Source organism: Schistocerca cancellata, chromosome 5, assembly GCF_023864275.1.
Source record: "Schistocerca cancellata isolate TAMUIC-IGC-003103 chromosome 5, iqSchCanc2.1, whole genome shotgun sequence".
NCBI lineage: Eukaryota > Metazoa > Arthropoda > Insecta > Orthoptera > Acrididae > Schistocerca > Schistocerca cancellata.
Window position 1 is genome coordinate 517,587,552 of NC_064630.1, and position 16,047 is coordinate 517,603,598.

Here is a 16,047-nt window from a genome sequence, read left to right on the forward strand (position 1 = left end):
AAAAAAAAAAAAAAACCACTTCGACGCCCATTCACCCCCTTACAGGTTAAATTTCGAAAAATCGCTTCTTAAACGACGCCTACAGTATAAGGTCAACGTCCTCTCAGTATTTCAAGTTTCTATTTTTAGCTGTTTGGACTTGATGATTGAAGTCAGAACATTGATGGAATTTTTTTCATTTTGCGAGAGCTAAAGGGCGATATGTTTCTCTGTTAAGAGCCATTCAACAGTCAAGACCACATAAAAGATTTTTTTTATTTGAGATAACCGGTTTCAACAGACTATGCTGTCTTCTTCAGGTTTTAAAATCTCTTGTTTTAGCGATGACAAGCCTTTTATAAAGTGCTATTTTTATAGACTTGTGCGTGAGGTTAGCGTAAAATGAACATCTTTTACAACAAAAGATTTGAAGACGTGAAAATGATAGCATAGCATGTTGAAACCGGTTATTTTAAATTTAAAAAATATACATATATTTTCCTCCCCCATGAACCATGGACCTTGCCGTTGGTGGGGAGGCTTGCGTGCCTCAGCGATACAGATGGCCGTACCGTAGGTGCAACCACAACGGAGGGGTATCTGTTGAGAGGCCAGACAAACGTATGGTTCCTGAAGAGGGGCAGCAGCCTTTTCAGTAGTTGCAGGGGCAACAGTCTGGATGATTGACTGATCTGGCTTTGTAACAATAACCAAAACGGCCTTGCTGCGCTGGTACTGCGAACGGCTGAAAGCAAGGGGAAACTACAGCCGTAATTTTTCCCGAGGACATGCAGCCTTACTGTATGGTTAAATGATGATGGCGTCCTCTTGGGTAAAATATTCCGGAGGTAAAATAGTCCCCCATTCGGATCTGCGGGCGGGGACTACTCAAGAAGACGTCGTTATCAGGAGAAAGAAAACTGGCGTTCTACGGATCGGAGCGTGGAATGTCAGATCCCTTAATCGAGCAGGTAGGTTAGAAAATTTAAAAAGGGAAATGGACATGTTAAAGTGAGATATAGTGGGAATTAGTGAAGTTCGGTGGCAGGAGGAACAAGACTTTTGGTCAGGTGAATACAGGGTTATAAATACAAAATCGAATAGAGGTAATGCAGGAGTAGGTACAATAATGAATAAAAAAATAGGCGTGCGGGTAAGCTACTACAAACAACATAGTGAACGCATTATTGTGGCCAAGATAGACACGAAGCCCACGCTTACTACAGTAGTACAAGTTTATACGCCAACGAGCTCTGCAGATGATGAAGAAATTGATGAAATGTATGATGAGATAAAATAAATTATTCAGATAGTGAAGGGAGACGAAAATTTAATAGTGATGGGTGACTGGAATACGAGTGTAGGAAAAGGGAGAGAAGGAAACATAGTAGGTGAATATGGATTGGGGCTATGAAATGAAAGAGCAAGCCGTCTGGTAGAATTTTGCACAGAGCATAACTTAATTATAGCTAACACCTGGTTCAAGAATCATAAAAGAAGGTTGTATACATGGAAGAATCCCGGAGATACTAAAAGATCTCAGATAGATTATATAATGGTAAGACAGAGACTTAGGAACCAGGTTTTAAATTGTAAGACATTTCCAGGGGCAGATGTGGACTCTGACCACAATCTATTGGTTATGAACTGCAGATTAAAATTGAAGAAACTGCAAAAAGGTGGGAATTTAAGGAGATGGGACCTGGATAAGCCGACTAAACCAGAGGATGTAAAGAGTTTCAGGGAGAGCATAAGGGAACAATTAACAGTGGTGGGGGAAAGAAGTACAGTAGAAGAAGAATGGGTAGCTCTGAGGGATGAAGTAGTGAAGGCAGCAGAGAATCAAGTAGGTAAAAAGACGAGGGCTAGTAGAAATCCTTGGGTAACAGGAGAGATATTGATTTTAATTGATGAAAGGAGAAAATATAAAAATGCAGTAAATGAAGCAGGCAAAAAGGAATACAAACGTCTCAAAAATGAGATCTATAGGAAGTGCAAAATGGCTAAGCATGGATGGATAGAGGACAAATGTAAGAATGTAGAGGCTTATCTCACTAGGGGTAAGATAGATACTGCCTACAGGAAAATTAAAGAGACCTTTGGAGAAAAGAGAACCACTTTTATGAATATCAAGAGCTCAGATGGAAACCCAGTTCTAACCAAAGAAGGGAAAGCAGAAAGATGGAAGGAGTATATAGAGGGTCTATACAAGGGCGATGTACATGAGGACAATATTATAGAAATGGAAGAGAATGTAAATGAAGATGAAATGGGAGATGCGATACTGCGTGAAGAGTTTGACAGAGCATTGAAAGACCTGAGCCGAAACAAGCCCCGGGAGTAGACAACATTAAATTAGAACTACTGACGGCCTTGGGAGAGCCAGTCCTGACAAAACTCTACCATCTGGTGAGCAAGATGTATGAGACAGGTGAAATACCCTCAGACTTCAAGAAGAATATAATAATTCCAATCCCAAAGAAAGCAGGTGTTGACAGATGTGAAAATTACCGAACTATCAGTTTAATAAGTCACGGCTGCAAAATACTAACACGAATTCTTTACAGAGGAATGGAAAAACTGGTAGAAGAGGTCCTCGGGGAAGATCAGTTTGGATTCCGTAGAAATATTGGAACACTTGAGGCAATACTGACCTTACGACTTATCTTAGAAGAAAGATTAAGGAAAGGCAAACCTACGTTTCTAGCATTTGTAGACTTAGAGAAAGCTTTTGACAATGTTGACTGGAATACTCTCTTCCAAATTCTAAAGGTGGCAGGGGTAAAATACAGGGAGCGAAAGGCTATTTACAATTTGTACAGAAACCAGATGGCAGTTATAAGAGTCGAGGGGCATGAAAGGGAAGCAGTGGTTGGGAAGGGAGTGAGACAGGGTTGTAGCCTCTCCCCGATGTTATTCAATCTGTATATTGAGCAAGCAGTAAAGGAAACAAAAGAAAAGTTCGGAGTAGGTATTAAAATCCATGGAGAAGAAATAAAAACTTTGAGGTTCGCCGATGACATTGTAATTCTGTCAGAGACAGCAAAGGACTTGGAAGAGCAGTTGAACGGAATGGACATTGTCTTTAAAGGAGGACATACGATTAACATCAACAAAAGCAAAACGAGGATCATGGAATGTAGTCGAATTAAGTCGGGTGATGCTGAGGAAATTAGATTAGGAAATGAGACACTTAAAGTAGTAAAGGAGTTTTGCTATTTGGGGAGCAAAATGACTGATGATGGTCGAAGTAGAGAGGATATAAAATGTAGACTGCCAATGGCAAGGAAAGCATTTCTGAAGAAGAAAATTTGTTAACATCGAGTATAGAGTTAAGTGTCAGGAAGTCGTTTCTGAAAGTATTTGTATGGAGTGTAGCCATGTATGGAAGTGAAACATGGACGATAAATAGTTTGGACAGGAAGAGAATAGAAGCTTTCGAAATGTGGTGCTACAGAAGAATGCTGAAGATTAAATGGGTAGATCACATAACTAACGAGGAGGTATTGAATAGAATTGGGGAGAAGAGGAGTTTGTGGCACAACTTGACGAGAAGAAGGGATCGGTTGGTAGGACATGTTCTGAGACATCAAGGGATCAAAAATTTGGCATTGGAGGTCAGCGTGGAGGGTAAAAGTCGTAGAGGGAGACCAAAAGATGAATACACTAAGCAGATTCAGAAGGATGTAGGTTGCAGTAGGTACTGGGAGATGAAGAAACTTGCACAGGATAGAGTAGCATGGAGAGCTGCATCAAACCAGTCTCAGGACTGAAGACCACAACAACAACAACAACATATATTTTATGCGATCTTGGCTGTTGAAGGGTTCCTGAGTTGTAGACGTGAATAAAGGTACCGACTGATGTTGACAGGAATGTTCTGAAAGCTTTTGGGACTTGAGAAAGAATACTTTTCCGCATAGTAGGCGGACCTGAGTTCCCATAATTTAATCAGTTTCACTTCACATGACTTGATTAACACAAGCTTCATGATATTTCGGCTATTTAGTAAAACAGCTAAGTAAGTGCAAAGAGACCATAGAAGCGCAGCACAGGCCGCCAGCTGTTACTCAGTACTCACCCCAATGAAGGAGTCGTCGAAGGCGCGCCGCTTCTCGGCCGCCTTGCCAGCCACCAGCGCCCCTAGCGGGCTCCACGCGGACGCCCACCGGGCCTGCAACAGGACGAGACAAGGCGCGTCACACCAGCAACCAACACTTCAGGCACTCTCATGGCTCACTGACACATCGTGGCGCCAGTGTTAGTGCAAATTTCATTCAAAAAACACGTATAAAAACGGAAGCTATCTAATAGCCTCACTTGATATTATTAATATTATTATTATTTCTCGTTCTACGAGGTGCATAAGAAAAGTAATGAGATTGATTTTTATCTACCAAGGTTGTTTTTTTTTTTTGAAACAAAATACTGTCCCCTTCAAAGTAATTCCCTTCGTTTGCTATACACAGGCGGAACCTTTACTCCCAGTTTTGAAGCAGCTCTGAAAGGCTTCAATTGGGAGGGTCTTTACTACGTCGGTCACATTCTTTTGAATGTTCTCCAGAGCCCCAAATTACTTCCTTTTAAGACATTTTTTTCAATATCGGAAAAAGTAAGAAGTAACAAGGTCTCAGATCATATGAATAGCGGGGCTATCGGACAACAGGAATGCTCTTTGCTCAAAAATTTTGTGACGGAAGTTGCTGTGTGACATGGGGCATTGTAATGATGCAGCACCGACTCGTCTGCAATGTCGAGTCTCGCTCGATTCACCATTTCTTGAGCCTTTCAAGGACATTTTTGTCAAATACTTGGTGAAGATTTGTCCTGGGGAACAGATTCTTTATGCGCGATAGCACTATTGTCAAAAAAAAAGCAAATCAGCATTGTTTTAATATTTGTTCACTCAAGCTTTTCTCGTCTAGATGCCTCAGTGTGCCACTTCTCCAATTTGCAGCTTTGTCTCAGGGTTGTACTCAGAAATCCAGGATTCAACACATGTGATCACATGACTGCGCCATTTGTGGTCATTGGAAATTCTCCCAAGAAAATAAACACACACGTGTCTTCGATTGTGTTTCCGCTCAGTTGCGAGGTTTTTCGGTACCATTTCAGTACAAACCTGTCGCATGAGTAGATCTTCGCTCAAAATTTGATGTATGGTGAAAAGGTGTAAGTTCAACAGGTCACACATCATCCTTGTTGTTAAACGTCAGCTTGACCCACAGGAGCGCGCACACGTTTGACTTTCAGTCAGTTTTTAAAGTTGAAGGTCCTCCGAGGGAGGTTCATCTTCAAGGTGTTCTCAGCCTTCCTCTTAGTAAGGGATGTTCCCCATATGCCTGTCTCAACTCTTCAAAGGCACACTCACGGGTTGCCCAAGTTGAACACAAAACTTGATTTCATAACGTTGATGTTCCATTTTCGTAACAAACAACAAAAACACAGCTTTACTGATGGCACACTCAAGAATCACGTGATGGCTTTTTTTTTTTAAAGGCATTACACTTGGGACTGGGCTGATGCGGTCCGCTAGGAATTCTCCTTCTGTGCCAACCTTTACATATCAGAGGAGTAGCACTTGAAGCCTACGTCCTCAATTATTTGCTGGATATATTCCAATCCCTGGCTTTCTCTACAGTTTTTGCCCTCTACAGCTCCCTCTATTATCATGGAAGTCATTCCCTGATTTCTTAACAGATGTTCTATCATCCTGTCCCTTGTTCTTGTCAATGTTTTTCACACATTCCTTTCCTCTCAAATTCTGCGCAAAACCTCCTCATTCCTTATCTTATCTATGCATCTGATTTTCAACATTTGTCTGTACCACCACATCTGAAATGCTTCGAGTTTGTTCTTTTCCGGTTTCCCACAGTCCGTCTTTTACTACCATATAATGTTGTGCTCTGAAAGTACGTTCTCAGAAATTTCTTCCTCAAATTAAGGCCTATGTTTTACACTAGTAGACTTCTCTTTGCCAGGACTGTCCTTTTTGCCAGTGCTAGTCTGCTTTTGATGTCGTCCTTGGTCCATCCGTCATTGGTTATTTTGCTGTCTAGGTAGCATGATTCCTTAAATTTATCTACTTCGTGACCATCAATTCTAATGTTAAGCTTCTCGCTGTTCTTATTTGTGTTACTTCTCATTACTTTCGTCTTTCTTCGATTTACTCTCAATCCATTTTCTGTACTCATTAGACTGTTCACTCCATTCAGCAGATCATATAATTCTTCTTCAGTTTCACTCAGGATAGCAATATCAGCGAATCGTATCACTCATATCCTTCCTTCCTGAATTTTAATCCCACTCCTAAATCTTTCTTTTATTTGCATCATTGCTTCTTCGACGTACAGATTGAACAGTAGGGGTGAAAGACTACATCCCTGTCTTATACCCTTTTTAATCCGAGCATTTCGTTCTTATTATTCCCTCTTGGCTCTTGTACATATTGTATATCAACCAACTCTCCCTACGGCTATACGGAGCTGAAACTGGGACTGAGCATCTGGAAAATATGAACACTCCGTCCTACATATAAGCAGCACGGCACAGCGTTGCATGTAGCTCACATTGTTGTCCATCTCACAACTGTTCTCACACGCCTCGTATATTACTGAATTACAGAGATACGATATAGGCTATATACAGGGTGGTTCAGAAGTAATAGTGGGGTTGAGTAGCATAGACTAATACGAATAAAACATTCCATATAGGCCAATGTGTCTCCAGTTTTTATTGGTTACAGAGATAAGTTTTCATTCTCCAGTTGCTGTGCGTTTATTTATCACCTGTAATTTTTATTTTGAAGTTAGAATTCTGAAACTATGCTTGAGTTTAAATAACTGAATTATTCAACTGTGACTGTTGGCCAATTCTACTGTATAGTTCAACGTTGACTGCCACGCGGCCGCCAGCTCTCCCAGCAGAAGACTGCCGTGGCCGCCGGCAGCCTCATGATAGTAACAACAACCACCTTTTACGGCGCGGAACGTTGCTAGATGTACAGGAAGAGGGTCAATAAGTTTCTGGAAGATACAGACAGGGATGTGGAGCCATGAAGACTCCCGTCCCGTAGCCAGCTGTGGTAGGTTTCTCGACTGAGGATCCATGGCGCGAACAGTCCGACCGAGGTCGTCCCAGAGATTCACGATTCCTTTTAAAGCCGGGGAGTTTGGTGGCCGGGGGAGTGCGGTATACACATCTTGGTGCTCTTCGAACCATGCACGCACGCTGTGAACTGTGACACGTTGCATTGTTCTGCTGGTACCTGCCATCATGTCGAGGAAAAACAAACAGAATGGGAGGAATGGACATGGTACTCCAGGATAGATACATGCCTGTGTTAATCCATTGTGACTCCCAAAACGACGAAATCATGCAGGCGTTGCCGCGAAAACATTCCCCAGAGCACAACGCTCCCTCCTTCAGGCTGGATCACCGAGCGAGGTGGCGCAGTGGTTAGCACACTGGACTCGCATTCGGGAGGACGACGGTTCAATCCCGTCTCCGGCCATCCTGATTTAGGTTTTCCGTGATTTCCCTAAATCGCTTCAGGCAAATGCCGGGATGGCTCCTTTGAAAGGGCACGGCCGATTTCCTTCCCCATCCTTTCCTCACCCGAGCTTGCGCTCCGTCTCTAATGACCTCGTTGTCGACGGGACGTTCAACACTAATATCCTCCTCCTCCTCCTCAGGCTGGATCCTCCCGACTGTTGCAGGGTGTCTGCGCTCTGTCCGATGGAGCCACCTGAAAAGGCCACCTATTTAACTTTTTCGCTGAACGGTCGTTGAGGGGACACTGTCGATAGCCCCTTGGTTCATTTGGGCAGTCAGTTACTTAACAGTTGCGCATCTATTCGCCCGTACACATCTCCGCAGCCGTCGTTCAACACCGGAGTTACACGGTCGCAGGTTCGAATCCTGCCTCGGGCATGGATGTGTGTGATGTCCTTAGGTTAGTTAGGTTTAAGTAGTTCTAACTTCTAGGGGACTGATGACCTCAGAAGTTAAGTCCCATAGTGCTCAGAGCCATTTGAACCATTTTGAACCACAGTTACCTCGACGCTGGTTTTGGATGGCGCCATTTTGCCTTGCACGGTAACTTTAATCGCAGCGGCACGAGAAGAGTTTACAAACTTAATCTTTTCTGAAATGCTTCCACCTTGGTCTGAAAGCCAATGATCGTGCCCTTCTGGAAGTCAGACGCACTGTATCCCGCGTCCCACTGAGACGCTTTGTATACGTTCCACTGCCAGTGCTGCCACGTGCCGCCTGCGAGTGGTTATTGCATGTTGATGTCTAACATAGGCAGTGGTCATTTAATGTGAATGGACGGTGTATTTTCAGATTTTGTAAAGGAATTGCTCCTGCTGCTTGCAGAGAATGTGGTAGACGATTTCCTAATCGCAGAGAACCAGCTTGAAGAGAGTTTATTCTTGTCTTGATTAGATTACGCGAGACCGGTGCAGTGCCCAGTAGTCATATTTGATCTGATGGTGCAAATAGACAGAGTGCGGATAAATTAAATGACATTATTCAGTTGGTAGAATATAGTACAGCGATCGCCAAAGTGCAGCCCTCGGGCCGCATGCGACCCGAATCAAGTATTCGTGCGACCCGCGATTCTGTCTTATTTTATAATAATAAATGTGCATGCAACAGCCAAAAGCTGTATAGAACGTCAGCTAACGTTAAGAGCTTCTTAATAGTATAGGTTTACTGCTCAGCAACAAACAAAAATACTTGTGAAAACATAACTGCCGGCCGGGGTGGCAGAGCGGTTCTATGCGCTACAGTCTGGAACCGCGAAACCGCTACGGTCGCAGGTTCGAATCTTGCCTCGGGCATGGATGTGTGTGATTTTCTTAGGTTATTTAGGTTTAAGTAGTTCTAAGTCCTAGGGGACAGATGACCTCAGAAGTTAAGTCTCTTAGTGCTCAGATCCATTTGAACCATTTGAAACTTAACTGACGTTGGTTCGGCGGTGAGCTAAGTACAATGACCGCTTATCTCAGGGTCAGAGGCGTAAGCAACACGTCAGATATCGTGAGAGGGAAAAAGTTTAATTTTTGTCCTCCAATGCTGACAACACATCAACCCTGTGTGACCTGTACCGATCAGCTGCTATGGAATGCATTTCAAACGGAAGTAATATGGATACATGTATGCACATTAGAGGTGGCCATCTTCAAAAGCTGTGCATATTTATGGCAAGCAACTCGAAATTAAATTAATGTTATTGTAGTACAACACAATGAGTAGAAGAAAAATGACATTCAAAACATTTAGTAAACATCTTGATCGTGTCTCACAATGCATCATGCTCTTGGATATAAGCACAAGCACTGTTATTAATCAATCATCTGCTCACACTTTGTCAGGCAATTACAGTGTCACAACTTTGGGGTTGCTGAGGGAAACAGAATACATTCGACACTAAGTGTTCCGAGTGGAGCCAACTTTAAACGAAGGGTACTTCGGGCTCGGCAGTCAACTTAACGCGTTCTTACTATAGATAGTCTGTTGGGGGCTCACAACATGCTAATTTATGTAGATTACGAGTTGATGATAATCCAAAAGTTTCCTTTCTGATGGACCCACAACGATATTAGATTGAAGAACGATATATTACATAAATTCTTTCCATTTCTTGCTGCTTTTTTATTGACACTTTGTAGCTTATGTCTATAGACGTAGACAACACAATTTGATCGACATTTTTACGAAAAATTCAACCATCATTGAGGATCACTTAAAATTGGAAAAAATGGCTAAACGAGCTTGTCGTGATAGAATTAATAAAGTGCCACTAAAAAGGCAGAAAAAACTTGGAAGGATTTAATCAACAAGATCGGTACGTTTGCGGCCACAGATGCCTCCCCATAATGTCGGTATTGACTCTTGACCAAAAACGTTTAACGATCACTGATATAGTTCTTCAACTGGCACACGCAGACTTTCTGCACGTAGTGGTGTTCCACGTATAAAAATATACCGAACATTACGTATGCACGGCCTCTGTTGTCGTTAGAGCGGATTCAGTACCTTCGAGATGGAGACGAAAGTAGACGACTAGAATTTTGGCGTTGCCTGTTCGCAAAACGCCAAGTAACGACATTGATACTCTTTACTGATGAAGCCACTTGTAGCGATATCAACAACACTCGTAACTGACATAGTTGGTCTGACGAAAAGCCACATGCCTTTGTGGTGACACACTTCCAAGAAAGCTTCTCTGTAAATGGGCGGTGTGGTATGATAAACAATCAGTTGATAAGACCTAGTGTGTTACCACATCGTCTTACATGGTCCTATTATCTATACTTTCTTGAAAGCGACCTTCCAGTATTAATGAAGGAGATTTCCTTGGCCACAAGGATGAGTATGTTCTTCCAGCATAATGTGACCTTAGGCGTTGTGGTCACAAGACGACACTTTAGCTAAATCTGACATTTCCTGGAAGATGGATCGGAATTGTGACGTTTCTTGGTCACCGACGTCGTTACCTCTTCAGAGTTTTGTCTCAAGGGATGATTGAAAGTCGAAGTCTACAAGGGAAAAGTATACGCAAGACAGGAATTGATTGTTAGTTTTATGACAACTGCTGCCTCCATAACAGAACGCTAACGAGCCCTTAGAAGAGCTACACGTGACTGTGTAAAGAGAATTCGAAAGTGCATTGACGTAGGAGGTGGACTTTATGAAACTGAACTTTATAATTTGCATTTGGTTCATACGCTCTGTGGATATTTATTTGGGTTACACTCTAACAGCTGTATCTCTGTAATCAATAAAAGTTGAGCAATTTTTATATCGTTTGTTTTATTCCAGTAAATCTACACTGCTAGTTCCTAAAATATTTACTACTTCTCCTGAAACACCCAGTATTTTGTCACTTTATATGGTGTTCAGCAGTGAGACAAGGAACTATGAGACAATTTTTCTTTATGCTACACGATATATTTGTTTATTCACTTGCGTTGTGGGTTTCCTTGTCCCAGAAAGTACAGTAAAACAACCCCAATCCTCCGATTACGACCAAGATTTTTAGAAAGTTTCCTTTCGTTATCAGGCGAATGCCGAGACTGGAAGTTCCCTCCCAAACGTTCCTAATCGGGCTTCTTTCTGTCTCCCTCTCAACCTTGCACCTGGAATGACAAAAGTGGAGGGATCTTGCACATTCTAACCTATCATCTTTCATTTTCTCACTCTCCTAATCCAACAATCTTAAGTTCATTTGTAGCCTGCTGGGGCATTTGACTGAAAATAACTGTAAACCTTTGTGAGTCGTATCTCAAACAGACCTTTCGGCTCCTTGGAGGAAAATTAAAAAAAAAAAAAAATCACAGCACCCTCCCGACACTACCTAATTTATCAGCCCTTATCTCGTAAATGTGAGTTACCCACCTCCTTAGTCAAGGTCACTAACGCACACCTGAGCGGTGGCGCAGGGCTTGCAGATAAACCCATTCGAATCCCGGTGGTAGCAAATTTTCACTGTCAATATTTGTGTGGTAAGCGGAGCAGAGATGGTGGTGTAAGGTTCCTGATCACCAATGTTTGCGCCAGCGACCCGCATTAAATTCAAAATCTCTCCGAATTGTCTCACGGAGTGAGGGCAGGTGACACTGTTGATGGTAAACTGTCCGTCGAATGGGGACGTTAAGCTCGTCGGCCCCCTTTGTGTTATACGAGAGAAGTAGGCTATGTGCCAACACCGCGTTTCACCTTCTCGCTTCAGTTCACCACAGCAACACAAACCTAAAATCACACTGTTTTTGTAAAACCTCGTCACCAGTTTTGTAAAGGCCACGTCGCTAGTGCTGTGGAGGCCGAGTTACCACTGTTGTTACGCTAGGCCGAGTTTGTGAGTTCGTGAGACGGCTTCTGGCACAGTACACCGCTAAGACAATTTCTCCCTGACGTATTACACAGCTGTGCCCCGAGGTCAGGTAACAGGATAGGAGAACGAAGGTTCTGCAATACTCCAACAAACTAGTAACAAAGTCACACAAATAAGTTAAAAGGGTTTACTTATATTTGTGACTTGTTCAATAACGAAGTCTGCAACACTGCATGTATTAAACAAAAAAGGCTAAGTGCAAATAATCGTAGGTAAACTTCACAGTGCATAGCAAATGCAATGTACAACAGCTGTCTGTTCACTTTTAAGAGTTCATTAAACGACGTTCCCTGTCTAAGTCAGCCCTGGACGATGATCTACAACCAAGTCGACGAGAGCTGCTCTTGTATGTTCCAAGTAGGCTTCTGTCCATTGTCGTCCGGTCATTGGCGGATTGTACTTGGCCGGCAATTGGCCGAGGCGAAGTCGATATCTTTCATCCTCAGCGTCGCCAGTGGCGCTGGTGGAACTCTCGCAAGTGGCGAGGCTCTATGGCTCGCATCCTTGCGCCTGCGGTGCTTTTGCCCTGGCTGTGTCTTGTTCGGACGACACAGCAACTGTAGAAACGCTCATCACAGTCATTCACGACAGATACACACTCGACACTTCATAGCAGGTCGGAGGAAGGCACCGTCAAACCACCTGCACCAGGACCCTGCCTGGAACGGCTAGCAGGTGTCCTGCGTCTGCTCCTCTACGCTCATTCTCTGTGTATGAGACTTCTTTGACTTGAATATCAATTCCCTTATTGAATTCCTTCCACTCACAGACTAACCTAAAGAACAGCTCCAAGTATCACTATTCAGATTCTCTATTGTAGCAGAAAAAATATCATCACTATGCACCACGAAATTAATTTTATTGTTTATTTACAGGTACAGGTGTGGTATGCAGTCCTGCAACACGCTTAAGTGCCGGCCTGAGTGGCCGAGCGGTTCTAGGCGCTTCAGTCTGGAACCGCGCGACCGCTATGGTCGCAGGTTCGAATCCTGCCTCGGGCATGGATGTGTGTGATGTCCTTAGGTTAGTTAGGTTTAAGTAGTTCTAAGTTCTAGGGGACTGATGACCTCAGCTTTTAAGTCCCATAGTGCTTAGAGCCATTTTTTGAACACACGTAAATCCTCGCGACGCGGTGCCTTTGCACGGGGACTTCAGTGTGTATCAGAACTGCAGTAAACAAAGAAAAGATTTGTCTCGTATCTTCATGTTTTCTAAGTTTTAATTATAACTTTATCATTACCATTCCTAAAGTCACATTTTTCTGCTGGAATATAGGATATGCACACTGATAGTTGGAGCGTTTTTAAATTAGTCTATTAGTAGAAGAAATTAATAAGGCAATTAATATTTATCTGCACGCGCTAACGTATTTATTTTTTACACTGCTTAGATAAAGGACATACACGCAAATTTAAAATTATTGACGTACATTATAATCTTGTAGAAGTTTTTCTTTAATTCATTGCTTCGCAGATTTATGACATTTTTCAGTAACATAACCTGTAAATAACGACTAGGTATCCCTGACAGCGAAAAAAAATAATAAATTTGATCAGATAAAAGCTTTTCTCTTTTCACACTACGCCGCCTGAGATACAGACGAACAGTTACAAGTGAATACACTGACTAATGTTCTAAGCGTAGAGTACTTGAACTGCGCAGCAGTAAGTTTCCTATGACGGGTTTACTTTACAGTAAATATACGCCACACCATCCTCGCTTAAGTGGGACCTGTAGACCTAGACATTTTGCTCAGCTGGTCGAGGACGGACGTACACAATCAAGTCGAGGATGTGCTGAGTGTACCATACCGATAATCACTTGAAGGTGAGACAGATATTCACATGAAGTGTGAGAGGAAAAACACGTCAAATCAGAGCGAGGATGTATATGGAAAGGGATTTAAATTCTTTTCGAGTCAAACAGTAGTGTCTTGTCCTTACTGTGGCATCAACTCGCTTTGTCGCTACGGGACTTCCCCTGCTACCTTCCCTCTCTTGTAGCGCATTTTCGTTTATTTCAAAATGATTTTTAAAACTGAAAAAAAAGGAAGAAAAACAACGTGTTTTACAGCGGAGTACTACAAGTCATCATTATATTTTAGAAACCATTCCGGGGCAATGTTTGATACTCTTCACTATTATTCAGTCAAATTGGAATTGTCAGTACAGAGCTACCCTGGCGAAAATGTAAAGTGCTGCACTGTCAGCACCTTGACAGGACGTTACCAAACTAGTACTTCCATGGCCGTCGAATGTGCTGATTTAAATGTCGTCTTTATGCGAGCTTATTTCCAATGTACAAAAAAGCCATTTCTACATAAGAATAATGGAGATCGTAACGCAACACGTCCAGAGTTTGGGCACATGTTGTATATTGCCATATTTCAGATTCTAAGAAAAGCCGAATCATTGGTATGAGGAACATAGGGGCATCATACCCACAGGCAAGTTGTGGCGAGATGGGCTGAGGAGAACATGTGGCCAGAAGAACAGACTCAGGTCGTTGCAGAAGGACCACACCACGAGAAGATAGTTGAATTCTTCGGCTGGCTCTGACGAATAGATGACAACAGCAGATGATAACCGGGTGGAGATTGCAGGCAGAGTATCATCACAAACAGTCGGAAACAGACTACTGGAACCATAGGGTGCGACGCAGCCGCAGATAAAAACAATGATCCAGTAGAATTTGTCCCTTTTGTTCCAGTCTATGATTACAAAAATTGTGTTCAGACTACCGATTTATTTCATTGGTGTACATCTACAGATCTGTTTTAAACATGTCCTTATACAATGAAGCCAAGTTGGCATCGTCGAGAGACAGAAACAAAACAGCTAGACATCGTGGAACATAACTAGCTGTTTGTATGATGCTATGTAGAATCGGCAGAGTTTATGCCAGGGCCGGCCATGGAGTACCAAACTTCACGCGTCCAGCGTGTGCGGGCCTCTTACTGGTATGGAAGTACTCAGGCAGTACGGAATTTCATTTAGCATTCGGCGCGTCATTTTTCGGTTGGCACAACTCTCTGAGTTCGCCCGAATTGTGGTATCACTGCTGTTTTACCCTTCGCTGTTTGTTCATGGTATGAAGGACGTTCGCAGGTCTAGTGGATGTTGGCACAAAAAGAGGCGATCATGCGATCTGTCTTCACAATTCTTTAAAGTGAACGAGAATGGCAGAAGAGATGGATGAGGATTCTCGAGTTGCATAAGCGTCAGGCTGAGGCATAAACGTGATGCGAGCCTGACCATTTTGGCACTCGGGCCCGGGCATGCTGCGCGAGCCGAAATCCTGACCGCCCCTGGTTTATGCCGACTGCAAGAGCGCCCCCCCCCCCCCCCAAAGTCAGTCGAATATGGTAACTCTAGGTTGGCTGCCAGAGGGCGCAGTGCTCGCTCCAGATTCTCTGTCACTCGCCGCGAAACCAATGGGTGACGCTTCATATCACGATAGACATCGACGCTAATGATAATATACACAACGGAGCAACTTTTTTAAAAATTTATTGGCTTTCGAAACATTGCTATACAGCCATTACAACACTGGGAGTGTTACATTACACTTTGTTCTGACAATTCGGAGCATATATTAGTTTGACCTGGTACGATTACATACGCTTAACAAAAGACAGATCTCAACCTAAAACAAATTTTACATCAACGGAGCAAACTGCACTCTTCCGCACCTCTTAAGTCGGTGCACGCGGAGAGTCGAAGAGGATTCGCCGAAACTTGGAAACCTGTCATCGACGCCTGCGCCGCTATCATCAATAACTAGAAGCAGCTATCCGTAATCAAGGACAATATCAAGTGAGACAAACCACTGAAATACCAACAGAAGTAAAGCATCAGTTATTGTCTTTGTCAGATTTACTACACGTGAATGTTGTAAATTGCATGTGCCTGAATTTTAGCTATGCAGCTATATGTCTTAGTGTCTGTCTACCTAGTATCCGCCGCCTGCAACTGCAGACACAACATACTCCTAGAGTACTGGATACTGGTTTGAGAGCTCTGACTGCCACGTATCGTTTACCTCTGACACCACACAACAGACAACAAAAGACTGTACGGTGTACAGCCAGAATCAACTGGAGCATTGAGTGGTATTCTGTGGTCTTCAGCGATGAGCCTCCTTTCTGTCTGTGGCAGTGAAATGGG

General features: G+C 43.0%; 1 protein-coding gene across 1 annotated transcript in view; it reads right to left on the reverse strand.

Moving 5' to 3' along the window:
• LOC126187367 (uncharacterized) overlaps positions 1-16,047 on the reverse strand; it is a 478,540-nt gene that overhangs the window by 84,527 nt on the left and 377,966 nt on the right. Inside the window, exon 4 of the mRNA XM_049928411.1 lies at positions 4,061-4,153. Within this exon, the coding sequence (XP_049784368.1) occupies positions 4,061-4,153 (93 nt within the window). The remainder of the gene's footprint in view (positions 1-4,060; positions 4,154-16,047) is intronic.